Source organism: Colletotrichum jinshuiense, chromosome 2 (genome assembly GCF_051148585.1).
Source record: "Colletotrichum jinshuiense chromosome 2, complete sequence".
NCBI lineage: Eukaryota > Fungi > Ascomycota > Sordariomycetes > Glomerellales > Glomerellaceae > Colletotrichum > Colletotrichum jinshuiense.
The window spans coordinates 3,406,729-3,433,717 of record NC_139309.1 but is presented as its reverse complement, the minus strand read 5'-3'; the positions used below and the strand labels follow the sequence as shown (position 1 = coordinate 3,433,717).

At 53.1% G+C, this 26,989-nt stretch overlaps 5 protein-coding genes across 5 annotated transcripts; 2 read left to right on the top strand and 3 right to left on the bottom strand.

Moving 5' to 3' along the window:
- On the bottom strand, nt 1-1,377 carry EsH8_II_000924 (U4/U6-U5 snRNP complex subunit PRP3; the record flags this gene model as incomplete). The annotated part of the gene is made up of 1 exon (XM_083264222.1): nt 1-1,377. The coding sequence occupies one exon, from the start codon at nt 1,375-1,377 to the stop codon at nt 1-3; it is 1,377 nt and encodes a 458-aa protein (XP_083121544.1).
- A 700-nt stretch (nt 1,378-2,077) lies between these two features.
- Nucleotides 2,078-7,260, top strand: EsH8_II_000923 (DNA-directed RNA polymerase I core subunit RPA190; the record flags this gene model as incomplete). Its single annotated transcript, XM_083264221.1, has 2 exons — nt 2,078-2,259; nt 2,322-7,260. 2 exons carry the CDS (start codon nt 2,078-2,080, stop codon nt 7,258-7,260), a joined length of 5,121 nt encoding a protein of 1,706 aa, XP_083121543.1.
- Nucleotides 7,261-11,290: 4,030 nt separating this feature from the next.
- EsH8_II_000922 (uncharacterized protein) lies at nt 11,291-12,660 on the bottom strand (the record flags this gene model as incomplete). Its single annotated transcript, XM_083264220.1, has 2 exons — nt 11,291-11,558; nt 11,615-12,660. The coding sequence occupies 2 exons, from the start codon at nt 12,658-12,660 to the stop codon at nt 11,291-11,293; spliced, it is 1,314 nt and encodes a 437-aa protein (XP_083121542.1).
- Nucleotides 12,661-20,198: 7,538 nt separating this feature from the next.
- Nucleotides 20,199-23,063, top strand: EsH8_II_000921 (TFIIH/NER complex ATP-dependent 5'-3' DNA helicase subunit RAD3; the record flags this gene model as incomplete). The annotated part of the gene is made up of 9 exons (XM_083264219.1): nt 20,199-20,215; nt 20,277-20,327; nt 20,392-20,411; nt 20,489-20,620; nt 20,678-20,931; nt 20,987-21,103; nt 21,163-21,493; nt 21,553-21,650; nt 21,705-23,063. 9 exons carry the CDS (start codon nt 20,199-20,201, stop codon nt 23,061-23,063), a joined length of 2,379 nt encoding a protein of 792 aa, XP_083121541.1.
- Nucleotides 23,064-23,368: 305 nt separating this feature from the next.
- Nucleotides 23,369-25,557, bottom strand: EsH8_II_000920 (DDHD domain-containing protein; the record flags this gene model as incomplete). The annotated part of the gene is made up of 2 exons (XM_083264218.1): nt 23,369-25,232; nt 25,283-25,557. 2 exons carry the CDS (start codon nt 25,555-25,557, stop codon nt 23,369-23,371), a joined length of 2,139 nt encoding a protein of 712 aa, XP_083121540.1.
- Between the last annotated feature and the right edge of the window lie 1,432 nt (nt 25,558-26,989).

Sequence of the window (26,989 nt, the reverse complement as noted above, 5' to 3'; positions counted from 1 at the left end):
CTACATGCTTTTCGCAAGTGCCCAGAAGTTGTCCATCTTTGCCCGAACCAGCGCGTCCTTGGCTTCGGCATCGGACTCGCAGACCTTGTTGCCCCATTTGCGGAACGCTCTTGTCTTCTCTTCGCCTTCAAACACCAACTTGCACTCGTTCTGCGACATATCCTTGAGATCACCCTTCTCATTTTCCGCCACCAGCCAATCCCGAGCCTGGTGCTGCTCCTTACCCTCTCGTGACGGCGAATTCTCGGTCCAGTTGATGCGGTCCAGCATAAGTTTTTTGTACTTGCGTATACTGTGTTCACCACCTTCCACAATGACTAGGTTCATCTTCGGATGCATGACGCAAATGCCGGTGAGTGCGTGCTGTTCCGCATTCTTTTGAATCTTGAATCTGTGCTGGCCGTTCGCGAGACTGTTGATCTTGAAAACCAAAACATGGATGCCTTTGGAGGCATCTTTCTCTTGATTCGTAGCAAGCTTCTCCTGTTTCTCTTCTTTGGTGAGTTTGCGTTCTTCATTGGCCTCCATGTGATTCTGTTGCCGTTCTGCGATCTGACGGTTGACAAGGTTTTCCACAGCCGTCGGGTCTTTCACTGCCGAATCCGCATAAACGCGCATCATGTTGCTCTTCTTGACTTTGGGAGGTGGAGCTGGCACTAGACCAAGCCTGATCTTTGCTTGTTGCTCCTTCAACTCGGCCATTCTCCGCTGCCTCCGTAGCTTTGCCTGCTCTTTCGACGTCAGGTACATGGGCTTCGGCGCCGGTGTGTTCTTTTCTTGTGGTGGTTCCAGGGCGACGGGATGCTGTATGTACTCGGTGATAATGGTGTCTTCCTTGTCGATTTTGAGGCGGGATTCGTCGTCAATATTATCGTAAGTCCCATCCACTAGTCCTTCGTCGAACCACTCGATATCCGGGGGAACTTCCACAACAAGGTTCTTCTCCATATCCAGCTCATCATCGATACCGGCCTTCCTAGTTTGTGCCGCAATGCGCTTCTTCATTTCCTCCAGCGCAGCCTGTCGCCGCAGTGCGGCAGCCTGCTGGATGAATTTGCCCTTGGGATGGAAGTGTAGCGGTCGCGCCTGTCGTTGCTTTCCACTCGCAGGTTGTGCCGAAAGTTGTTCATTGAAATACGGATTCGATTGTTGGCCATCGCGGCCACGCCCTGACAGGTCCGGTGTTCTGTATCCAGACGCGGTAGTTGAACTCGAATCAAACAGCGATCGGTGTGCTGACGGCTTTGTATCGTTTGGTCTGCCTGAAGGCTTTGACTGGCTGAGGCCCTCAAGAACCGGGTGCAATCCAACATTGAGGCCTCCCTTTGCTTTGCTGCCACCAATCGCAGCAGCAACTCTTGCTTTGAGTGCAGCCATTTTATCAGCGGCCGACTCGGGCTTGGAAACTCTCGAATTTGGGTCATGACGAGGCCCAAGGCTCGGCGAACCTGATCTTCGATCCATCTTGAACCTGATGCGTCGGATCTTTCCAAATCGATTGGTATGAATATCTTCCACTTGCTGCTCCAAGAGGAGCCGGGGTAGGTCTTGACTATTGTCGCTAGCGCAGTAGACACTAAGTAACCTGTGAGTGACACTGTCGTAGAGGAGTCGGGCAGCGATGGGGAGAGGAAAAAAGGGCTATAACCAGAGAGGGTTGTTTGATTTGGTAGTAGACGAAAACCTCGCGATGATAAACGAGACTATCGTTGGGAGCCTTGTTCGGTGGATACAGGTGCACGCATCCGTTGCTCCTACTCGACCTAAGCTTGACCCGTCCACTAGGAAAGCCGCACTGATCACTCACTGTTTGGTCAGTGTTGCCTTGGAGCCTTGCGCTGACAATATATGACCCACCTATAATGGGCCCAGCTTTTTTTCTGCCATCGGCCACCGCTAAAAAAAAGTTCCCCTCGGTGTCCCACCGACGCTCTCGACCGTTCTCCCGGGCTTGTTGATTTTGCGATCGAGTACCGTCTTGTACTGGACGCTGGATGGAAAATTTGCTCCCTTTCGCCTCGCCTTCTGTACGGACTCAGATTGGTGTCAGGCCATTTCCTGAAGCCACGTTGGCACCATGAACATCTCCCAACCTGTCTCGTCGTCTGTCGAGACGGTCGAGTTCACGTTTCTCACCGAAGAAGAAATCAGAGCCATCTCTGTCAAGCGCATTGAGAACGACAGCACCTTCGACAACCTTCTCAACCCCGTCCCAGGTGGTCTTTACGACCCAGCTCTCGGTTCATGGGGCGATGCACTGTATGAAAGCGCCCACCAATGCTTCTTTTTTCTCTCCCAATTGACTTACATACTGTTCACAGCTGCGCGACATGTAATCTGAACCAGTCTTCATGCCCGGGGCACACCGGCCATATCGAGCTTCCCGTCCCGGTTTACCATCCAATCTTTCTCGACCAGGTACTTCGACTGCTGAGATCGCAATGTGTTTACTGCAAAGGTTTTCGCATGCGCCACCGCGAAATCAATCGCTACTCCTGCAAACTTCGATTGCTTCAGCATGGCCTCTTGCACGAGGCACATCTGCTCGACGCTATCGGTGAAGATCTCAAGGGCCTTGCCATGCCGGGAGTGCCCACCGATTACGAAAGCGAGGCTGAAGAAGAGGGCACATCTACCGTTGACAATGTAATCGGTGCACGTGAGGCGTTTGTTCGTCAGTCTCTCAAAACACACAAGCTCAGTATTGGCGAAGTCAGGAAGGGCAAGCACGAAGGAGGAATCGAAATGAGGAGAGAGATCATCAAGGACTTCATGACGCAAATCACAAAGCCCAGGAGATGCGACAATTGTGGCGGTATATCGCCTGCTTACCGGAAGGATCGCTTTGTCAAGATCTTCGAAAAAGCTCTCAGCGAGAAGGATCTTGCTCAGATGGCCCAGAAAAACTTGCATTTGAAGGATTCCATGGCAACGGCGGCGCGTATGCCAAAGTCCAAGTCCAAGCGTGGTTCTACCGATGCCGACGAAGGGATCGCCGATGTCGATATCAACGCTCCCGAAGAAAACGATATCGAAATGCGCGATGTCAGCGGTGACGACCATGACCTGACAGATAAGGAAGAGCAGTCACGGGTTGATGCTGTTGCCGTCACCCCCGGTCAGCAACGATACATCAGCGCAATGGAGGTTCGCGCGCGTCTGCGGGAGTTATTCGAGAAAGAGCAAGACATCATGTCATTGGTCTACAACTCCAAACCAATGACCAAGAAAGCTGCCAAAGTGTCAGCAGACATGTTCTTCATTCGAACTATTCTCGTTCCGCCGAACAAATACCGTCCCGAGGCTCGTACTGGCGACTCTCAAATCTCCGAAGCTCAGCAGAACTCTCTGTACAAGATGATCCTGCGGAATTGTGGCAACATTGCGAGAATACACCAGAATGTTGGAGGCACAGATCAGTATGGAAGAGTAAGAAATATCACCGACCTGCACCAAATATGGACCGAACTGCAAGAATCCGTCAACTCTTTGATCGATAAAAGCAAAAATCCTGTACAAGGTGCTGCTGCCAAGAGAAACGAAGATGGTATTAAACAAAAGTTGGAAAAGAAGGAGGGTCTCTTCAGAAAGAACATGATGGGAAAGCGAGTCAACTTTGCAGCTCGAAGTGTCATTTCTCCTGATCCCAACATCGAGACCAATGAAATTGGTGTGCCTCCTGTTTTTGCGCGCAAGCTTACCTATCCTGAACCGGTAACGAGTCATAACTTCAGAGACATGCAACAAGCCGTCATCAACGGTGTCGACAAATGGCCTGGTGCGGCAGCCATCGAATATGAGAACGGACAGATCGTTAACCTTCGATCCAAGTCTGTCGACGACCGTGTGTCGCTTGCCAATCAGCTTCTGGCGCCAACCAACAACCAGATGAGCGGCATGAAGAGCAAGAAGGTGTATCGACACCTGACAAACGGTGACGTGGTCTTGATGAATCGTCAACCGACGCTGCATAAGCCGTCCATCATGGGTCACCGAGTCCGTGTACTGCCAGGGGAGAAGACCATTCGAATGCACTACGCCAATTGCAACACATATAATGCCGATTTCGATGGTGATGAGATGAACATGCATTTCCCTCAAAACGAGGTTGCAAGAGCAGAGGCTTTACAGATTGCCGATACGGACCATCAGTATCTGTCAGGCACGGCAGGCAAGCCACTCCGTGGATTGATTCAGGACCATCTTTCGGTCTCCGTTGCCCTTTGTAACAAAGATACTTTCTTCGACCGCGACGCCTATCAGCAACTCATCTACTCAGCCCTCCGTCCGGAGAGTGGCCACATTCTTGGCGAAAGAATCGAACTTATCCCCCCAGCAGTCATCAAGCCGACACCCAGATGGACCGGAAAGCAGGTCATTAGCACGATTCTTAAGAACATCAAACCCCCTAACGGCGAAGGACTTTGGATGACCGGCAAGAGTCAAGTCAAGGGCGAACAATGGGGCAAGGGCCACGTCGAAGAAGGCACTGTTATGTTCCAGGATGGTCAGTTCCTGTCAGGTATTCTTGACAAAGCCCATCTTGGTCCCAGTTCTGGTGGCCTTGTCCATTCCATCCACGAGATCTATGGACCTGCTGTCGCAGGCAAGTTGCTCAGTGGCATGGGCCGGCTACTCACTAGATACTTGAACATGCGTGCCTTCACTTGCGGCATGGACGATTTGCGACTCACATCGGAGGGTGAGAAGGCTCGAAAGGAGGCACTGAAGGGGGCGAAGAGTATCGGCCTTGAAGTTGCAGCCCAATATGTGTCGCTCGAGGACAAGGCGCCCAGCAGCACGGATCCAGAGCTACTCATCCGCTTAGAAGAGGTCATGCGAGACGACAGCAAGCAAGAAGGTCTCGATATGCTGATGAACCAGAGCTCTGGCAAGGTATCAAGCATGGTAACGACAGCTTGTCTTCCTGTTGGGTTGGTCAAGCAGTTTCCCAAGAACCAGATGCAGGCAATGACGACATCTGGTGCCAAGGGTAGTCAGGTCAACGCCAACCTTATCTCGTGCAACTTGGGACAACAGGTTCTTGAGGGCAGGAGGGTTCCTCTTATGGTTAGCGGAAAGTCTTTGCCCTGCTTTAAACCTTTCGAAACGGATGTACGTGCTGGCGGCTACATCGTTCAACGATTCTTGACTGGTATCCGACCGCAAGAGTACTACTTCCATCACATGGCAGGTCGTGAGGGTCTCATCGATACAGCCGTCAAGACTTCTCGCTCGGGTTACCTGCAGAGGTGTATCATCAAGGGCATGGAGGGACTCACAGTGACTTACGACTCGACGGTACGAGATGCCGATGGTACTCTTGTGCAGTTCCTCTATGGCGAGGATGGTCTTGACCCTACCAAGCAAAAATACCTTTCCGACTTTGGCTTCGTTCTCCGCAACGTTGGTTCCGAGTCGGCTCAGCTCAACTTCAGCGATGGCTTCAAGGAGAAGTTCGCCGGTAGCAAGGACGAAATCCTCAAGCACATGAAGAGCGCCGTAAAGCACGCCAAGCTCAACAGCGCGGGGGCCAAGGATCCCATAATTTCCATGGTCAATCCGGCAAGAGTAGCATTTGCAACCTCCGAGAAGTTCTACGAGCAGATGTCCAAGTACATCAAGGACAATAAGGACGGCCTCATCCGGGACAAGACAAATTCTCCGTCTAGCTTGGTTGACGCCCCCGCGGTGAGCAAGAAGTCCGCAGAGCTTGTTTTCGCCGCAAAGTACATGCGATCGCTTGTTGAAGCGGGCGAAGGTGTTGGTATCATGGCTGGCCAGAGTGTGGGAGAGCCCTCGACGCAAATGACATTAAACACCTTCCACTTGGCTGGTCACTCGGCCAAGAACGTCACGCTTGGTATTCCTCGTCTCCGTGAGATTCTCATGACCGCAAGTCGAGCCATTTCTACTCCGGCGATGACTCTTCTTCTCCATGAGGAGCTCTCTGCAGCAGAGGGAGAGGTCTTTGCGAAGTCCATCAGCGTCTTGCCCCTGGCCGACGTGCTCGACACGGCCACCGTTAACGAGCGCATTGGCAAGGGCAATAATGGTGCATTGGCCAAGCTTTACGATGTGCGACTCAACTTCTTCCCTGCCGAGGAGTACACTAAGGCTTACGCTATCGACACATCCGACGTTCTGGATACGGTCGAGAAGAGATTCCTGGATCACCTTTTGAAGATCATGGTTCGGGAGATTAAGAAGCGTCGCAGTGAATCTACTTCGGCTACGCCGGATGTTGGCGCTAAATCGGGCGTTGTGGAGATGGCGACTGGCAACAGTGAGGCAAGAAACGCCGGAGACGATAACGACGATGATGACGATGACGGCGACGGTGACGCCACGAGTGCCAAGCTGCGGGCGAACCGGGAGGAGGCTGTCTCATATGGACCCAATGACGACGAGGACGATGCAATCCAGCGCCAGATGGAGCGTGAAACGTCTGCGGATGAAGACGAAGGGTTCGGGGGCAGCCCGCCGCCGGAAGCCCAGAGGCTAGGGTCGGATGAGGAGGAGGAAGACGACGACTCGGAAAGCGAAGGCGACTGGAGAGCTGAACGAGTAAAGGAACGATACCTTCGTGTCACAAAATTCCGCCACGACGAAGCAGGAGAATGGTGCGAGTTCACGCTCGAGTTTGAAGCAGATACCCCCAAGGTATTGATGCTTAACATTGTACAAGCGGCAGTCAAGAAGTCGGTTATTCAGCAGATACCCGGCGTCGGCTCGTGCACCTTTACGCCAGACCACAAGGTGACAGACCCCAGTACAGGCGAGGAGGTGAAGGTGCCGGCGATCTACACATCTGGATGCAACCTCAAGGCCATGCAGAAGTACGGCGACTTCATCAACCCCAACAAGATTGCCAGTAACGACATTGGCGCCGTACTTGATGTGTATGGTATCGAGGCCTGCCGAAGCAACATCGTCTCCGAGCTTGCAGGTGTTTTCGGAGGTCACGGTATCAGTGTCGACAACAGACATCTGAACCTCATTGCTGACTACATGACTCGCAACGGCGACTACACGCCCTTCAACCGCAACGGCCTGCGGGGCAACGTGAGCCCCTTTACCAAGATGAGTTTCGAGACGACGCTGTCTTTCTTGAAGGACGCCGTCCTCGATGGTGACTGGGATGATCTCAGAACGCCGAGTGGCCGCCTCGTCATGGGCCGCTTGGGCAAGATCGGCACGGGTGCGTTTGATGTCCTGACGAGTCTGCCTACGCACCATGTGTCGTCCAACGTTGAGTAGGCGGGACCGTCCGGTTGCTCGTGTCTGTCTTCTTTCGTGTCGCTCTGGGCCGGGGTTCGCTAGGGATGTTCTTAGCCGATAGTTGTATTTATTGTATGGGATTGGCATAGAGGCAACGTGACTTGAAAAGTAATATATTTGAGTTTCCCAGATACCTAACCAGTGAACCTCGCACGAGAGGATGGCGATTTACTCATTTACTGATAAGCCAGCCCGATGTTGCGGCTTCCACAACGCTACGGGAATGCGTAGTTGATCACAGGACGGCAAAGATACTCTTGAAATCCGCTCGCCCATGCTGTTTGTGCTGTACTGGGTGTCAGGACGTTCGTACAACATTTTAAGATAACGACCGATGAAGCAGTTTTGACGATCCGGATTCGCGGAGCTAGATAGCGAGGCACGTACAACGTTAGGCGGAGACAGAGGAGGAGCTGGGGTTAACGGCTTCCCTGGGTTGAACCAAAAGCAGCGCAAGATTCGCCTCAGAATGGCCCGTTACCTGCTTGTCTTGGCCGTACAATCATCTAGAGTTCTAGCAGCCAACCTTGGACGGTTATTCAACAAAATGGGTTGGCGGCACAACCCGGTTTTCCCCAGACCTCTGACGCACACCCCTTGACACCCAGAAATCATCGCGCCCAGCTTACGTTTATCGCTGATCCCCAAAGAGTCCCAGTCACGGCAACTTCTTGGTTGCCGTGATTCTTTAGGGCGGTAAGATAGGTGTATGTCTTGGGTCCCGGGCCCGAACCGCCGCAGCCACTGCCAAGTGCATATGCAGATGGGGGGTTGCTTTGCCCAACGACTGCAGAGGTGGCTGTAGTACAGTGCCGATCGCCAGGATGGCGGCCCGCACTCTTTGTCAGATCCAATCAGGGGCATGCCTATAGTTGCGAGTATATAAGTGTGTAGCTAGCTGAGTCCAAATTTTGCGGGTCAAGGCTGGGTACGACCTTTGTTTTCCACACCATCAGCTTGGACAGGCCTCATCAGAAAGATAAAAAAAAAACATAATATAAGCCGCCGTATGATGCTGCTGTCCCAATTCCGATGTGAGTGTTGTCCAGAGTTCCTGACGACGGGGCGTGGGAGCTCTACTCCCCACTTGATGTTGTTGTGCGTTGCAACAGCGGGAGCGCACACGTAGCATCTGCGTATCTCGTCTGTAAGGATGACATGGCATACATACTATGTAACCTGTTCCCAGCATGTCGGTGCATGCGTCGTTCCAGCCCTACCAGGCAGCAGAACCGAGGCACTTTGGAATCAAGAAGGGTGGAGAAGGTAGGCAGGCAGGCCACCGAACGCCGGCCATCATGCGAGGAAGGGGCGTGGTATCCGGGTGGTGGCTGGAAAGGCGGCCAAGCGAATGCGATGCGATGCACCCACATACATACCCTCGACCGGCTGACCGATATGCAACTTGGAAAATGGAATGGTGGCAGTGGGTATGCAGGAAGTATCCGCGGGCTTGCGGTGCAGCAAATGGCAGAGGCGAAAATAGGCGCCGAGGGAGAGTGTGACGCTGCCGCGTTTGGGGGCGGTAAATGGGTAGTGCATCATGCAGTCACCCTTTATTTGAGAGTTGAGTACCCGTACTTGGTAGTCCTCTCGTGAACAGGACAAGGGGTCTGTCTGCACGAGAGCTGCCATGGCCGAGAAGGGGCTAAGAGAAGGAAGAATGAGACGAGACAAGAAAGATCTTCGCCGTGGGACTGGGACCGAGACTGGACATGTCTAAGGAATGAGGTCGAGAAATTCGCGTGGTCTTCTTCTCTACTTTTGGTCCGAGTTGAAGAGAATGTTAGCAACTGTCGTCTGCGTGAAGGAGGGCCTGGCTAGATGTGAGTGGCCCTGCGAACGGGAGCGTTGCTTAGTTGGATGCGTTGCCACTCCGTGCTGTGAAGTGGTAGTGATGGAAGCGAGTGATAGGATATATTCGACATACCTGGGGCCGCTGTTCTCATTGCGACTGCGGCTGATAAGCCATGGCACCGCCGCACCAGTAAGTTGTCTTGCAGGCCTAGTGAGCGAACCTGAGTGAGACGGAGAAAGGGAAGGAAAGAGAGAGAGAAAGAGATAGACCCACTTACTATGATTTCAATTCCCAGTTCAATTCAAGACCTGGGTGCAGGGCTGCAGTGCAGACACATTTGGTAAATCCGACAATGTCGAGGTAAATCTTGATGGTGGAGTAGTGCGATGATGTTTGATGCCCCCAATGCGACACTGCACCAACAATGATGAGCACTAGAGAGCGGAGTGGCCCATGCTGTATACACTACTGTGTACTGCTAGCAATGGCGTCCATGTATACCTTTACCACCGACCCTTGCACCGTATCCTTGTCCCTGTCCCTGTTCCATGCCTAGTCATTGTTCAAGCCCCGCCATCAGCCGCCCCGCTGAGACCGAGGAGACAAATGAGAAAGCTCTCTGCCGTATTCCCAATCATCAGGGGTGCTCCGTAAGATATCCGACGCAAACGCGGTCACTCTGCAAGGCAACACGAGAATCGGATGGTTCGCCAGCCCAGTGAGTGTCGGCAAAGGGCATCCACCTATCCTTTGCAGGGCAATTTGCCTTTGCTGCGACAACTAGGCAAGAACGGCAAGGAGAACAACAGAGCTTTTTGACCACAGAGTCAGAGTAGCAGCAGAATTGACATAGCCCTGTCCCCGCCCGGACAACAGTCCTTCGAGCTAGTAAGGCCATTGGCCAGTTCGCAAACCGGTTTGCTGGTGATTCGGTGACGGCAAGTGGAGGATTTTGGGCGGTTGGTTGGGTTTTTTCCCAACTGCACGGTTAGTTCTAACAGTGATTCCCAGATGAACGAGGTCAAGGCAGCAGCACCCCCACCCAAAGTGCAGTGTCTCTGGTGCACACTACCTAGGTAGTATGAGTTGGGATCTCCATAAATGGACAAGTGAAGTAGGTACTCTAAAAGAGGGTTTTCCCCAAAGAACGCGCATATTCCCCTACTGTGTACGGAGTATTATGTCGACGACGGATGGTTTACCGCGCATGGTATGGGGTTCAGTACTCTTGTGGGCGAGGTACCGAGGCACTGAGGTACTTTCTGCCATGTACCTGACAGGGTTCAGGCGAGGCAAGCGCAGCCCGTCCAACGTCCGAAGTTTGTTGGCCCCAGCTCCCGAACTCCCGGTCCCACACCTCTGGGCGGAGGTACCTACTTTCTCCCCTCGGGGGTACTGAGGACTGAAGAAATATTTGGCTAGGCTAGCCCAGGCGGAACGCGGAACAGTTGATTATGTACTCTGCATGGAGTATAACCTCGCCAGACCAGGCTAGGCCTAGATATTTACACTAAACATACAGAAGCTGGCAGGTGCTCCTCGCCCCTCCCAGCGTCAACCGGCGCAGCGAAGGCCAATACGCACACCACAGCTCTCCTGCTTCTTCCGTCCCTCACTCTGGCCAATCGCAGTCTTGCCGTTCGGCCCAGCCCCGAGGGATAAGAGATCGCCCAGGACTCGACTGGATTGGTAGCCTTACCAGGCCGACCCGACCTTGAAACTACCACGAAAGTATGTCACATACCTACGCAACATGTCGTTGTCCCGGCCTATCCCTTTCCATGCTGGAAATAAATCACCATTAGCAAAGCCCTTGTGCTGTCTCCCACTTTACTCTGCGGCTTGAGAAGGTGCGCATGACTATGCCGAAGGAACGAAATAGTATTGCCTCCCAAGTCTCATACTCCTGGATAGAGCCTTGTAAAACATAATCCCCCATTCTCCCTAGTTCCACGTCCATTCAATCGTTATAGTATTTCGCCGTGCCCCTTGATGTCCCAGCGCCGTTGTCCTGGTATCTACGCAATTAAGTAGTGCTGTGCTTGCAAATCGAACCCTCCCAAGCCATCCCTTCAACAATTGGTGATACAGTCATAAATATACGTGCCGCAGTGCACAGCCGTTTCTCATGTTATGCGCGCATGTCGCGCATGTGTTGTGTGTCGCCCCATTGACCGTCGCCGAGCCAAGAGGCCGAATATTATCGTTCCATCATCGTGGCCAGCTGTCGCTCTGTGCCCCATCACTTGTCCCGGACATGACGCTCCTGCTCCGGCTTGCTGAAGAGCCGGGATGTAGTAGACTGCTGCCGCTGCTCATTGGCATGGTAATCGGTGGAAGAGGGCCTGAGCCTGAGCCCATGGGATGCATCGGCCCTCCCATGTTACGGTTGGCTGACCCTAACCCCCCCTCGTACCCCTCGACGCGCAGGTCACATGTACCGACGTCGAAGCGTTTAGAGCATCCATCCTCCATGTGCCTATGCTGCAAGTCAGTATGGGTGGTTGCTGGCATTCATTGTACGCTACAACTCACCTGCGAAGCGTGTCTTTGCGAGCAAAAAGACGACTACAATAGTCGCACCTGTGGGTCTTCTCCTTTACGTGGACACTCTGGTTGTGTCTCTGAAGATCCGTCTTTCGAACAAACTTCTTGTTACAGTCGGCGGCGAGGCAAGGGAACGGGTACTCCCGCCTCTCGTCGTGTGTATCCAAATGGGCCTTGTAGTTGTAGCTACGGCTGAAGAGCTTGCCACAACCCTTGACATTGCACTGGTAGTTGGCGTCCGCCACGGATGTCATCTTCCGCGGCACCCGCTTCGGACGGTTGTGTTTCAGCTCCTCCGTCCGCTTCACATCTTGACTGGGAGGCGCCGGCTCGCTTGCCGGCAAGTTTTGGTAGTAGTGTTCGGCGCCATATTCGACCTTTGACCAGCTCGGAGAGTGGTTGTCTGGCATGTAACCCTGGTGAGGACTTGCGTACGGACCCGATTCTGTCATGTATGGGGCGTGCATTGAGCGCGGGGAGGCGTAGTGAGAGGCGTCGATTCCAGAGCCGTAATCGTTGGAACTCTCCAGTTTGACCCTCGGGCCTAGTGAACTTACGACATGGCTGCCTTGGACGTAGGAAAACGAGCTCCTCGAGGATGAAGGTGCAGGTGAGCGGCCTGGGGAATCTGCGAGTGGATGCTGCTGGTTTCCTAGCGTGGATGAATGGGAGGGCGGCGGGGGGTACGTCTCGGGCCCGTACGAGGCTGAGACCCGAGTGTCGTACTCTGCAAACGGGTCGTATTCTGACGAGAGGACATTCGGGATGGAAAAGGACGAGGATGATGGTGCCATGATGTTGGACGAGGCCCAGTCGGCTGTAGTAGACGAATCTAGGGGCGATAGAGAGATGTCGGCATCGGCTGCCTGGCCTATTATAGAACACAGTTGACCAGCAGCATACAACGAAGTGAGCTTGTACTGTTGGGCTGCTAGATCCGGAGATGGGTAATCCAAGGAGGATCGTTCCGATGGACAATAGGTGTGAGTTGGAGATGCCGGCGACCTTGTTAGTGATGGTGGCGTGAGGTCCATGACTGGTTTGGCCGCAGTCCTCTGCTTTTTTATCGCTTTTTCCCACCGGGGTTTTGTTGGACGCAAAAGTTCGGTTCTTATACCAACAGGGCGTTGGAGCAGGACGCAATCAGGCCTTGAGGGGGGTGGAGGATGCCTGCTTGGGGCTTGGGTGGATTTGTGTGAGTGGGAGGAGTGTGTGGATAATGCCAGATCGGGAGGACTGCGTATCTGATTGGCAACCTTGCCCAGGAAGGCTGAAGGACAGGAGGTAAGATGGGGAAGGAGGCAGTTATAAAAGAATGTGTCCGAGTCTGGGAGAAGGCGAGACAAGACAGGAAACCAAGGATGACAAGGGGGGGTGGGTTGGAAGGAGGTGAGTATAGGGCAGTGGGTGTATGAATGCGTGTAGCATAAGGCGAGTAAGGTAAATAAGGTGAGGTAAGGATCCGAAAGATGGGAAGTGCCCCAGCTCAGAGCTACTTGGGTGGTGGGCAAGGCATATGGGGGTCGAGATGACCTTCGACCGGTTTCTTGCAGGGTTATTGGAAACAAAGAGAGACAAGAGAGCAAGGCAGATCAAGCCCGTTTCCTGCATCATCCGAGGCAGACTCTGGGAAATTTTATACGATTCGCAACGAGCCAAGATCCTGCTTCTGCCTGGACACACCTGGGGACGGAGTGGCCCAGTTGCAGGGTAGCATAGACAGACAGAAAGAGGCATGTACGTACGGATATAGCACGAACGGGACATGTGAGGGCAGACGGGGGTCAGACGAGCAAAAATCCAGCATCAGCGAAAAAGGGACGTCAAAGACGCAGAGACGCAACCAATGCATTTCCAGCATCAGGAGAGGCACCGGACAGACAGGTGAGAAATCGCGAGTGCGACATGACATCCGGATGAAGACAGAAAATAAACCCCAGAACCCATTGATAGAAACGAGCAATGCACAGTGGCCAGCCAAAGCAGACAATGTGACAGAGAGAAACGGGGAAGGGCGGGCAGGCAGGGAGCAGCAGCACAAGCACAAAGTGAGATGCTGGACCTTGTTGGTGTTGGTGGTTGGAACCGTCCCGCGAAGGATTCTGCCAGGCCAAACCCAGCCAGGAAGGGGTGTCATTGGGGGCGGCGCGAGACGTGGAGAACGAAAAGAACGAAAGAAGAGGTGTGAGGCCAGAGGGTCTTCGATGATGGAAGATGGGGGGAGGGGGGGAGGGGGGTCAGAGTAGGAGCGAGGTGGGAATGGAAGAGAAAATAGTAGCGATGCTTCGAGGACAAGGTACTCAGTACGGATGGAGGGGATGTGAACGCGACGAACCCACGGTACACACTTCTTTCCAAGGACGCTGGAAAGGCCGACGGAAATGCAACTCGCAAAACCCGACTAGAATGGCCAGTCTGGCGCCCCCTTCTCTGTCTCTTTTTCTCTGCGTTGCTAGAGGTGCCAGCCCTCCTGGATCTTTACCCTGCCATCTTCCTGAGGGGTGTAGGTGTGTGTGTGTGTGTGTGTGTGTGTGTTGGTGGCTCATGGCAAAGAGAGAGGGAGCTGGAACCTGAGCAAAAACAACTCGTGGGCGGTGGGTGGTACGATAATTGCCTGCACCAACGCAGGCGATGCACGTTCATCCGTTCATTTCCCGAGCTTTGAGTGGCCAGTCCAGCAACTTGGGAATGAGAGAGGGCCTTGCCTAGAGGCTAGACCAGGATACAGCTCTCGAGGCTTGACCGGTCACCGGCATCATCATCTGCGTCAGGGGTCTGGGGAAGAGATGGGAGGAGCCCCACAGACATGAGAGTGTAGCGTAGTGTGGGTGTATTGGTGTCTAGATGGGCGCAGAACAGAGCAGAGCGAACCACCCCTGGTGAACTCTGGGCAGGACCTTTTGATGTCCGTCAATGACTCTTTTGCTTCGTCCCCATCCGTGTCGGTTGGTTTGTTCGTCATGCGGGCCCCTCCGTGGTTTTGGAACCCTTAGCACCGCCGGTGAAAGTTCATGTTGTTGGTGGTTGGAGCAGCGTCATGTTCCAACCAACCAACCGTTTGATTAAGACTGGCCGGGGATAGAGACCCAGACAGGACAATGCCCGTGCTTTAAATGGAGACTCCATCGATCGATTGAGCCACATCGGCCGTGGTGGATTCGGATCCAGCTAGGTACATGCTGCCTTGTATCTTACTCATTGCCTAGTAAGCGTGGGTACCTCACTCTCTGTCGCCCAAGTTACCTGCGTGCCTGCCACAAGAGCATTTAGGGCCCGCCTCGGACTGTAGCCGTTGCGCCCACCCGCTTCTTAGCGTTGGCGTTTGCGTTGGTGTCGGCGCTGATGCTGACGCTTGGAGCGACACGGGAAGAGAAGCTGAAGGCCAGGACAAGGTACACACACACATACACACACACACACACCCCCTCACGCACAAGTCTATATACACATACGCCATGCTACAGGTACGCGCATACCGGCCGACTCAGGGTACCTGTCTGCCCACCAACCTACCAGCTGCTACAGTGCCTTCCTACCGTTCCTTGGGGCGTTGTGGGTAGCCAGCCTAATGCCACCTTGCAACGTTCCAGGATGAAAGAACGGAGAGCAGAAAAACATGCCATTAATTATATACACATAGTATAGTAGGTAGGAGAAGGCAGATCAAGGCGCATGGTGCATGTGCGCATAATCTGCGTCTCATCCAGCAGCGCACTTTGCGATCCTGCAAATGACGGGCCGTCCATCTTAACTTTGAGGGAAGGATCGCTGTGGCGCTCCTTGGTCTTAGTTCTGTGAGACAGCGATCCCGTCATTAGGCAAAGGCCAGGCGAGGAGGTTTGGCCAGTCACGAGGACTTGACGTTTGACAAGCCCTCCACTACCCATGCTTGTTTGTCGAGCGACGTGAGGAAACAATTTGCAAGCGTTGGCTCGCGACAGCCATGCATATAAGTATGGACATATCTTTGGTTTATTCCCTCCTTAAGCGCCGTGTAAATCAACAGTTCGTCGCCCTGTTCGTCCCATTGGTGGCCATCCGCGCCCGCACGCCCGTCCGAGTGGCGTCAACATCCTTTGGGCCAGGTGTTTCTTGCTGCCAATGGCATTGTATCGTCTTGAAATGCCTTTCCACCCCTCTCCCTCTTCTCCTGCCCCCCTTCGAATTCGTAGCAGGTGAATCACCAATCGCAAAAGGCCCAAGGCAATCCTCCAAAGGTACCTACTACTGCATCTTGTTGTCAGCAATACGGAACAGTATCTGCATCATTTGTCACTCACCTGCAACCCAATCAAGAGTCCCTGCCATGGCTGCCATATTGAGGCCATGTGTGACTGATTTTCCTGAGGTAGGCAGGCACTGGGAGTGGAATCACTAGTCGTGCAGTGCAAGTGCAGTCAGTAGCTGCGCATTACACCGCTAGCCCCCCCCCTCCATGTCTTCCCGGGCAATATGTGGGCTCGTTCATCTCGCCTGTCTGGAACTGAGCCCCCTCGGGTTGTGACAAGATGAAAGCTTTGGGGCACTCTGCTCTCATCTTTGAGCTGTGGTACCGACTGGCACTTGTACCACCAGTGTGTCAATCTCTACGGTCCGGCCCTATGGCATAGGGCGAGGATGCGGGATCCAAGCTAATTATCCAAGTGCGGGACACATTGGCTGAGGTTCTCGGGTTCGGCCAAGAGACAAGGAATGCTACGCTCGGTTCAGGGCAACCTCCCTCCTTACGTCCGTATCTTTCGGGGGCTCGACCAAATGTCCGTACCCGTGTCCGTGGTTGAATACACAATGCTAAAATTATGATGGCAATGGATCGGATATCTCCATCCTCCTGTACTCACTAATACAATGCTCCTTTGCTTGTCGTCGTGAGAGTATGAGTTGAGGCGATGGCGCTTTTAGGCTTTACGTCTGCTGGGATCATACCACAGGTGGTGACTTTCCCATGCCCAATTGTCGAGACGTCTCCGTCGAGGTCCTTGATGGAGTCGCCGCAGGATGGCGGCACGGTAAAGTCGGTTCCTGGGGAAGATGAAATCTGCCTGCCCCTCCTACCTTTCCAGCCAGGCGGCCTGGAAAGGGGGAAAGGGCGGGCAGCTCTTGGGGTATGCATACAGAGTACCTGCGGTACGTGCACACCCCTGTCTACATTGAGTGACCCTTGGACAGTATACATGGGTAGTAGGGTAAGGGGGTAGCTCAGGAAGACACTTATCCGACAGGTTCGGTGTTTAGGCATCTCCTCTCATCTCGCGCTTTCTGCAAGGTACCTTTCTGTGGATTCGTCGGGGTCCAACAAGACGACGAGAATTGGAACACCCCCTCCCTTCGACCTGAAATTGGAGGAGATGATACCCGTGATGCACAGGGAGAATCTTTGTGCAGTATGCGCCCAGGCCAAGATGGACACTGGGGGAAAAGAGGGCTCACGAAAGCGAGATGGGCAGAAGGTGCCCAGCGGTATTTGGAACTGGCCGTCAAACTGATCAACCTCTGGTAATGCCCGGATGCGGACGAAATGTACAAAACGACTCTTCAAGTCTGCTGGTCTCGAACACCTTCCCTTTTACCTTGGCGGACCGAAAAACTTGCAATCTTGCCCTTACCCTGCAAACCCTGTACCAACCAACAACTTTCATCGGCCCGCCAGGTTGGCACCGGCATCCCCGACGAGCCTGGCCTGTTCTTTTCAAATTCAATAGGGCGCCAAACCGCGCCGGTCCATACATGCTCTACTCCCAGGCTCCTTCCATCCAGTTACTTGGCTCAGGCTTGCTGGGATTGTGGAATCAACCCAGGACCCTTACTGCAAAGTTGCAAAGGTAGTGGAGGAAAATTGACCCGCCCAACCGTTTCCTCCCTTCAGCCCGCAACCTTCACCATCGTCCCGGACCATACCATACCGGTAGTACGTATATGAGCCCGCCGCGCCGTGGCTTCAGACTGTGATACAATGTCAGCCGACGGGGGTTGGGGTTAGGTTCCCCTCGTCTTGCAGCATTTGGATTCAAGGCCTGTCTGTCTTCTCTTGCTCCGATCTCAGCATGGACATAGTACGGTTAAACTCAACGCGCCCGCACCGCGTCGTGTCCACTCTCTCGGCGATGATGATCAATGCTGCCATGCCTGGAGTCACTCCTCCCTCGACTTCGCTATTCGCGGATCCCCGATTCTTCGGGCCCAGAGACGCATCCTATGACACTGTATTCATCACCCGCTGCTGGGACATCCATCATCTAGCCTCTCGGCATGTGAATAATCCGTGAACCGGTAAAGCTGAACGCAGGCAAGCACTGCTAAATCCATATAGACCTGGCCCTACGATATCCTGCGATCTCACACCAAAGCCCTCCAACATCGGCTCATATCCACGGTACCTCTGGCCGTACGCTACTGCGAGGTAGATGCAGAAAGACACGAGCATCCCTGTAATCTGTTTGACGCCCTGGAATCCGGTGCAAGGGTGCCACGAAGCGAGAGCGTAGCCGGGCGAAAACAGAAGCAGCCTTGGTGGATGCTCGAAAAAGGACTTTGGGTTAAAGTCGCCGCTTCGGCCGGAAGCCCAACGTTCCGTAGGTACCCTGTCCATACGATCTTGCAAGTTTACCTAAACCGGCAGACTGTGTTTGTGAGCGCGGCCGCCCGCCCCGCTTACGCCAAAGCGCCCATACCATCTGATTAAGGGCTGACTATCGCAGAGGATGACTCGGTCACTATTATGTGCCCAATGGCAGTGTACATCACCACTACGCAGTCATCCTCGCTCACGTCACGGGGCCGAGTGCCAGCGAGCGGATTGATATCGTGCAGACTAGTCGAGCTCATCCATAGGCCGCCAAGTTATTGGCGGTCCTAGGCGAGCGACTCCCCGGAAACCTCCAGAGTGCCTACCATATGCTCGTTTAGCTGTGCTAAGCTACAATTTCTATCGAGCCCACTGTGTAAGATAGCGCCTAGATGGTGTAGTGCCTTTGGAAGCACACACACCGTGGAAAGTCCTTGTGATACGAGAGGTGTTGAACTGCAAGTGATATCCGTCGGGGCGACCACAGGTCTGTAGATTGAGAAACTTCATACGAAGGCCGAGTACCTCTTTTCCCATTCCCTTTCCCTTGCCATTCGTTCTTTTCTTCCCATCATGGCCTTGCGGCGGCATATTCTGCATACTAGTGACCCGAACATGCTCCCATCGTGTGTAATAATCCTTCAAGGCCGCTTGCCGCAGGACCTTCTCCATCCTCACTCATCGAGGGCTAACGACGATAACAGGGCCTTTTGTAACACTGGGTGGATTCTTATCCTTGCAGGCCTTTTGTCCTGAGGCCTTGGTCTTGCCATGAGGATGTTTCCGAATATGCAGTGGACTACCGGATGTGGTAAGATACCTGGCAAGGCAGAATGTGTGAACCGACTAGTAACTACTGATAGCAACAGTCGCACTCCAGACGATTTGGAAGTCCTGAAGTGATCCAGAAATAGAGATTCTGCTACCACCTCCGTCTTGTACAGCAAGGCCACCTTCTTCGTGTCATGCGCCGCTTAGCTGCAGATGCCCGTCGAAGATCATTAAAACACACAAGGGATCATGTCATCCTAATTTGAGTTTGATCGTTTGGTCGTCACGAGAGGGGGGCCGGTTCTTGAGACGATTAAGGCTTATGCTGTACCGGCAGGAATCCGTCAAAAATCTCCGCCGCGTCGATGCTTTGGCTGGCCGCCCTACGCAAGATGGGTGTGGCAGACCTTTATCTCACTAGCAAATGAGTCTGCAAACCTGTACCTGAAAGATATAAGGGAGAATCATCAAGATAGCTACTTCCCCACGTACGTAAATTTGCACGAGCCAGCCCGTGATTAGGGGCAGCCGATGAGTCCCACTAGGCATTTGCCAACTTCATATATTGCATCGCCTATAGAACCGACGGCCCCTATTACAAATTCTAGTCGCATAGTGGGTTGGAAACTTATCGGCGAGATCATGCAAAGCCCAGGACGTGGAAGTGAGGAGCTGGAAAAAACATAAAGGACGGGCGAGATAGTTTACAGTTTGTCCTGAGGAAGATGAAGCATCGTATACACAAGGTGGGGGCACTGCAGGCAAGCAAGCAGAGACATCACGTGATAACGCGACGATTTGGCACCGTGGAACCTGCCAGGCTCCCCTGTGCTGCCTCACGTCACCGAGCCGACTTTTCGGCACTGCATTGCACACTGCACATCAATGTTCCGCTCCTTTGCACGACCTCAACACGAACGACGCCAGCCTGGGAAGATATTATAGCAGAACATTGCACTTGCCTGATGACATTTGCCTCGGAAATTGGCGAACGTGACCACAGTGCTTCGTTTTCCCGCCTCATCCCCAGGCCACTTTCTCACATCAACGCAGCCCAATCAATCCCTCTTAATCTGCCGCCAATCGGCCTTTCAACTTCTAGCCCCAGCAATTCCAATTGATTCAGTCACGACTGTACCGCAGTGTCCTGAGTTTTCCCATTAGTCCTTCGTCTCGGTCTCAGCAACCCCATCTGATCGATCGGCTGGCTGGCTCCAACCGCCTTGCCACTTCGAGATGAAGTTCTTCATTGAGTGGGTTTCAATTTCGGTTTGCCACTCCAACCACGCATCACAACTAACAGGCAGCACGCAGTGAACTGCCCGTTCTTTTCCCATATCCCAGGATCTACCCCGAGCAATATGCGTGAGTCTTCCTCTGTGTATTACCACGTCGGGTGTATCGCTGACTGACCTTGCGCGGGGCTCAGATACATGTGCGACCTCAAAAGTGAGTATTCCTGTAAAGGGGTGTTTTTGTCAATATACCGACGGGGCTTCATTGCTGACTGGTGGCTTAACGCAAAGAAACCCTGGACGCAGGCGGGCACTGCGTCCTGGAGATGCCTTCAGGAACAGGAAAAACAGTTTCACTTCTGTCGCTCATCGTGGCATATCAACAGCATAATCCAGAGCATCGCAAGCTGATCTACTGCTCTCGTACGCTCTATTCCCTTAATGTACAAGCACCCTGGCCTCATGTCTGACCGTATTTAGGTACCATGTCCGAAATCGAAAAGGCCCTGGCCGAGCTCAAGGCCCTCATGAAGTATCGAGCGCAAGAACTAGGCGAGGAGGAGGAGTTTCGAGGCCTTGGCCTAACGAGCCGAAAGAACCTGTGTCTTCATCCGTCAGTCAAACAGGAGAAGAGCGGTTCCGTCGTTGATGCCCGTTGTCGTAGTCTCACTGCCGGCTTTGTCAAGGAGAAGAAGGACCGTGGGGAGAACGTTGATCTTTGCGTCTACCACGATGTATGTGTCTCCTTTCACACGCGTCCAGCTCTGGTATCCCGCTAAATTGATGCAGAATTTGGACCTACTCGAGCCGCACAACTTGATCCCCAACGGAGTTTGGACGTTCGAAGGTCTCTTGAGGTACGGTGAGCAACACAAGCAGTGCCCCTACTTTACTGCAAGGCGCATGGTAATACCTCCCCTTAAACAAAAGTACGCGGTCAAGCCTCTGTTGCTAAGCTTAAACAGATGCAATTTTGCAATGTCATCATCTACTCTTACCACTATCTTCTCGACCCCAAGATCGCTGAGAGAGTGTCGAAGGAGCTATCCAAAGACTGCATTGTGGTCTTTGACGAAGCCCACAATATCGACAACGTCTGTATCGAGTCACTCAGCACGGATATCACTGAAGATTCTTTAAGAAAGGCCACAAGAGGAGCGCAGAACTTGGAGCGGAAGATTGCAGAAATGAGGGAAACTGACCAAGAGCAACTGCAAAATGAATACCAGAAGCTAGTTGAGGGACTTCGTGATACCAACGAAGCACGGCAGGAAGATGCTTTCATGTCCAACCCAGGTAGGCGGCTTGATGGGAGACTTCATCGGCCGGTTCATTGGTGGCTAACTTCGACGCAGCACTGCCTGATGACTTGCTTAAAGAGGCGGTACCGGGCAACATCAGGAGAGCCGAGCACTTCGTGTCCTTCCTGAAAAGGTTCATCGAGTATCTCAAGGTGAGCTGATATAGTATCTATGTTTATCCAACATTGACATTGACATTTCAACAGACGCGAATGAAGGTTAGACACACGATATCAGAGACGCCACCATCTTTCCTGGCTCACCTCAAGGAGTACACCTTCATTGAAAAGAAGCCGCTGCGATTCTGTGCTGAGAGACTAACGTCGCTGGTGCGGACTTTGGAACTTACCAACATCGAGGACTATCAGCCTTTGCAAGAGGTTGCCACCTTCGCAACTCTTGTTGCGACGTATGAGAAGGGCTTCCTGCTCATCCTTGAGCCTTTCGAGTCAGAAACTGCGGAAGTACCTAACCCTGTGCTGCATTTCACATGCCTTGACGCTGCCATCGCAATCCGACCAGTCTTTGACAGGTTCAGCTCTGTCATCATCACATCGGGAACGATCTCCCCCCTCGAGATGTATCCCAAGATGCTCGGCTTCTCGACCGTGGTACAAGAATCATACAGCATGACGCTGGCGAGGAGGTCTTTCTTACCGATGATTGTGACGCGTGGAAGTGATCAAGCTTCCGTGTCTACCAGTTTTCAGGTGAGAAACGAGCCAAGTGTTGTCCGGAACTACGGCACTCTCCTCACCGAATTCGCCAAAATCACACCCGACGGCATGGTCGTATTCTTCCCTTCGTACCTTTATATGGAGTCCATCATCAGCATGTGGCAGGGCATGAACATCCTCGAGGAGGTCTGGAAATACAAGCTCATTCTCGTCGAAACTCCCGATGCACAGGAGACGTCACTTGCACTAGAGACCTACCGAACTGCCTGCTGCAACGGTCGTGGGGCCGTCTTGCTTTGCGTCGCCCGAGGCAAGGTCTCGGAAGGCATCGATTTCGATCATCAGTACGGGAGGACTGTGCTGTGCATAGGCGTGCCTTTTCAGTACACTGAGTCTCGAATTCTCAAGGCAAGGCTAGAGTTCCTACGCGAGACGTACCGCATCCGCGAGAATGACTTCCTCTCTTTTGATGCCATGCGACACGCAGCTCAATGCCTAGGTCGTGTCCTGAGAGGCAAAGACGACTACGGTATCATGGTCCTCGCGGACCGTAGATTCCAGAAGAAGCGGGTCCAGCTCCCCAAGTGGATCAATCAGGGTCTGCTCGACGCCGATATCAACCTGAGCACGGATATGGCCGTTAGCAGCGCTCGGCGATTCCTGAAGCAGATGGCGCAGCCATTCCGAGCTAAAGACCAGGAGGGCGTGAGCACATGGAGTTACGAGGACTTGATGAAGCACAAGGAAAAGATGGATATGGAGCGGATTCAAGAGCTTGAGAATGCCGGAATTGGCGGCGATCAGGGCTACGGAGGCGACGGAGGAGACGAGTATGGCATGGATGATGACCTCGACAACGACTTGATGGAAATTGACGACGGGTTTTGAGTCTCCGCGGCCGCCATTCCATATATACGAGGTTCAGTGACCGCAAAAAGAACTGAGCAATGATCTTGACTTTCAGCTGGATGGTACGAAAGAAGAAAATAGAGGCTCTGCGGATCGAGATAATAAAAAGGAGGCGAGTGATTCAAACTCGAATCCTACTTTGGGTTTCATATATGTGATTATGTACATGAATTACATATATCTATTGTCTAGTCCACCCTTATCGTTCGGGGTACAAGTATCATGAGGTATATGTATTCAATTGTTGGTAATCACCCCTCCCCACTTCGGTCTTCTGCGAGCCCTTACCTAGGCAAAACTCTCTTGGTCGCCTTCTGGGCTCTCATGGCCGGAATGGTGTTTTGCCTGCCAGGCTTCCTCCCAACTTCCATGCACAGCATGCGAATGAAGTCCTGGCTCGTCCAGTAGCAGGTGTGCGCGCTCAGCATGTTGAGATACTGAATCTCCAAAGGTCCACCGCCGAATCTCAGGTAATAGTCGATCTGACCATTATCGTTGAGGAGGTAGGCTTTTCTCTCGGCGATCTCCTCACGGGTAAAGTCGTGAACCTCTAGTTCAAGCTGCGAAGGCAGGCGCGCCATGGATGGTTTTGGTGCGGCGGCAGGGGCGATGGATGTTGTGGTCGGTGTTGTTCCCGGCACTAGGCTTTTTACTGCATTGCCGACATATTTGAAAATGGAGCTGGTACTTGACGGCACATGAGCTACCCTCAAACTTGTTGCATACACCGGGTCTATGGTGCCGTTCAGAAGATATGCGATGGGATCCTCCTTAGCCAGCACGTTGTAAATGTTGTCCACAGCGATGCAGCCGAACCGACCAGCCTCCCCAGTCACATCTGGCGCATTGATGTCGTTGGGGTCAGCGCCAGGCTTCGCTCTCCCTCTCCGGGGTTGAAGCATGCCTCGTTCAAGAAGTAGGAAAAACCCAGCAGGGCTTCCTACGAGGAACAAGTTGTTCGTGTCAAACTCGAAGAAGTTTGGTTGAGGCATTCTCATCGACAAGTCTAGCTTTGGAACACGCGTGGGTTGTCGGGAGAGAATCTCGATGGCCATGGCACTGCCAAGCGAATGCCCTATCAAATGAGTTCGTCCCTTCTCTGCGAACCCGGGGTTGTTTTGACACCAAAGCCGGTATACTCTGTTGGCCTCCGTTGCCAGAGCCTTGATCATTTTGCCCTTATGGTGAGACATGTAGAACGGAATATCAAACATGACATCCGAGATCATGCTTCTCACTGCGGGGATGCTACTAGGCTCAATGTCCTTGAGACTGAACCCATCAGGCACGTGTGTCGCCTTGTCTTCTTCGGTCATTGGGCCGCCATCTTCGAACGAGAGCGTATGACGCCAGTTGATTGGTAGTACCATGATGCCATTTTGGTCTTCCCTCAACACTTCCCTCATCGCCGGATTGACCAATTCCAAGTTGATTTCGCGGCGTAACGCGTTGATGGCGTGCGTAAAGTGGAAGCTTTCGACACGCTCGGCGAACTTTTGTCCAATACCATGAATGACAAGTACAAGGTCGGTGACCTGTCCGCGCTCCTTTTCCGCCTTGCAAGCCGTGCAAACGTCTTGTCCGACAGCCTCGGGTGCGTTACTAGCGGAAGATGCAGGCTGATGTGCAGTGTCTCTCCCACCCTTCTTACCGTGTATACGTTGCCAAGCCTGCCGATCGAATCCGCGAACGACCGGAATACCTATGGTCATCCCCTTCATAATCTTGGCGACTGGCCGTCTGCCATAGTAAGCTGACGGTTTCAGGCTGGGTTTCAGGAGGAAGGCCTTGGAGGCGTCCTTATATATGACATGGTAGCTGGCAAAGCTCCGGTGTTGTTGAGCCGTCGTCCCAGGCTTTGGGTTCGGGTCGATGGTGCCTTCTGCTGCAGCTTCTCCGCGGAAGCAGCTTGCGGCACAAAATGGGTCCGTTGAGATGCGAGGGTCTGAGACAGTTTGCTTGTCTACGTCGCTGTGATGGTCCACGTCTTCTGGCCACAGTCGATGGGATACCTTCTCCTCGCCAAGAGGACCAACTTCGATAGCACAGCGCAGTTCGTCACTCCAGGTCTCAGTGTGAGGCTTTAGCTCTCGAAAACCTGCCTCGAGCTGGTTCGCCACGGCTGGAGGAATTGGGAGCATTGTGTCTCTATACGTCGATTAGAGGCCTTACGGGGCTAATGGAGGGAGTCAACAAACCTGTAAAACCAAGTGGCGCGGAGAACCACAGCAATGTCATTCACGGGAGACCAGTATATGGGCTTCATCTGCAGGGCTGGAATAGATACCATGTGCAGCCGAGATACACCGACGACGACATCGATAGCTTCTCTTCTGTAGCTCTCGTCGCTTACAATGTTAGCTGAGACAGTGGTTTCTCTCGCCTTTGGAAACTCTGGCATATTGCTCGCATGTCGCACATCTCGCTCTTCGACATCGTTGAAGCTCGAGGGTTCCAAAGGAGGGAAGGGCATTGCGAGAGCATCATGAGGTCTCTGCCGAATCCCCGCCCGAACGAACGGCTTCCCAGAGATCCCATCATCTACAGGTGGTGGTCGAAATGAGCTGGTAAGACTTGGTGTTGAGGGTCGTGACATTTGCTCACTTGTCCTGGAATCTGATCTGGTCCTTGTTTTGACTTCAGTGGCAGTATTCCCTACATCTTTGTTGAATTTATGCAGTTCACTGGCAGCCTCTCGACGCGGACTAAACGACCCAATGATGCCCATTTGCCGTGAGCGAGCCGAATCTGCCCGAGGCCGTGAGGAAGACATGCTACCCGATTTTGGTCGAGATTCCTCCGATGCCACGTTGGGTGTGATTAGGCTTCTCAACTCCTTCATTACTTCTTGGGCAGCATTTTCCTGGCCAAGTAATGACTGGTGTTTCCTGGCAAGCACACAAAAGGTATTCTGTAGCTCAGTGGACAAATCTATAGACAGGTCCGGGCAACAGACGGAAATCGGAGTGTCCGGAAGTGAGTCCGAAGACTCCCCTGCTATTGTCGATGCTTGGAAAATCCCACCGTGTTTTTGGGCATGTTTCACAGCCAAATGGCGTACCAACAGAGCCAGTTTGTTTGCGTTCGCCTTCTCTGCAGCAGGGCTCAGACTGCGGTTCCGTAACAGCTGCGCATGGGATTGGATATCATCATCAGAGAGGAAGCTAAGCCATGCCTTCTCGAGAGCGTTATTGTCTCCCAGTGAAAACGGGCGAATCTGACCACGTCCGGCTCGCGAATCAGAGGCGCCAGCGATTGTTCCCGGAGACAAAGGGTCATCTATGGGTATGACTGAAGAATAGAAATACTGTGCGACAACGGGAGGGATGTCATCATTAGTACCGACGGACACCGGCTGCGGGACGGGCGAAAGGCGACACTTGGGGCCGTAAGTATGTGCTTGCGATGGAGGAGACATGCTGCCCGATCGAAGATGTTTTGGAAGCTGGGCGATGAAGCTGTAATTTGCAGATTTGAAGCTCGGGCTCAGGATAGTTGTTGGATTCACGGTTTGCTGGCAGCTGAACTAAACAGAGTGCTTGGGTATCGTGTTGGCTGTTCGGTATCGTGATCACGGGCGGCTAACAGTGAGCCTCTGAGGTATTGTGCACTTTGGCATCGTCGAGGTAGCAGTATCTTGAGGTCGTGAAACGAACGGAGTAGCGTGTCGTAGGTAAGTAAACTGTGTGAGAAAAGCCGGATCAGCCTGGGCCAAGGTGCGGGTTTGGAACAGTGCAGGGAGTAGTTGACTAACAGGTCGTTGTGGATAACTTACTGAAAAGTTCAGTACAGAGGGGCGGGTGTTCTTGCAGGTTTCCAGGAGCCTCGCTATGGTATTGTCAAGTGTGGGAAGTAGGGTGGAAAGGCAAAAGGTGTAGAAAGATATGTGACGCAGGCACAAGGCA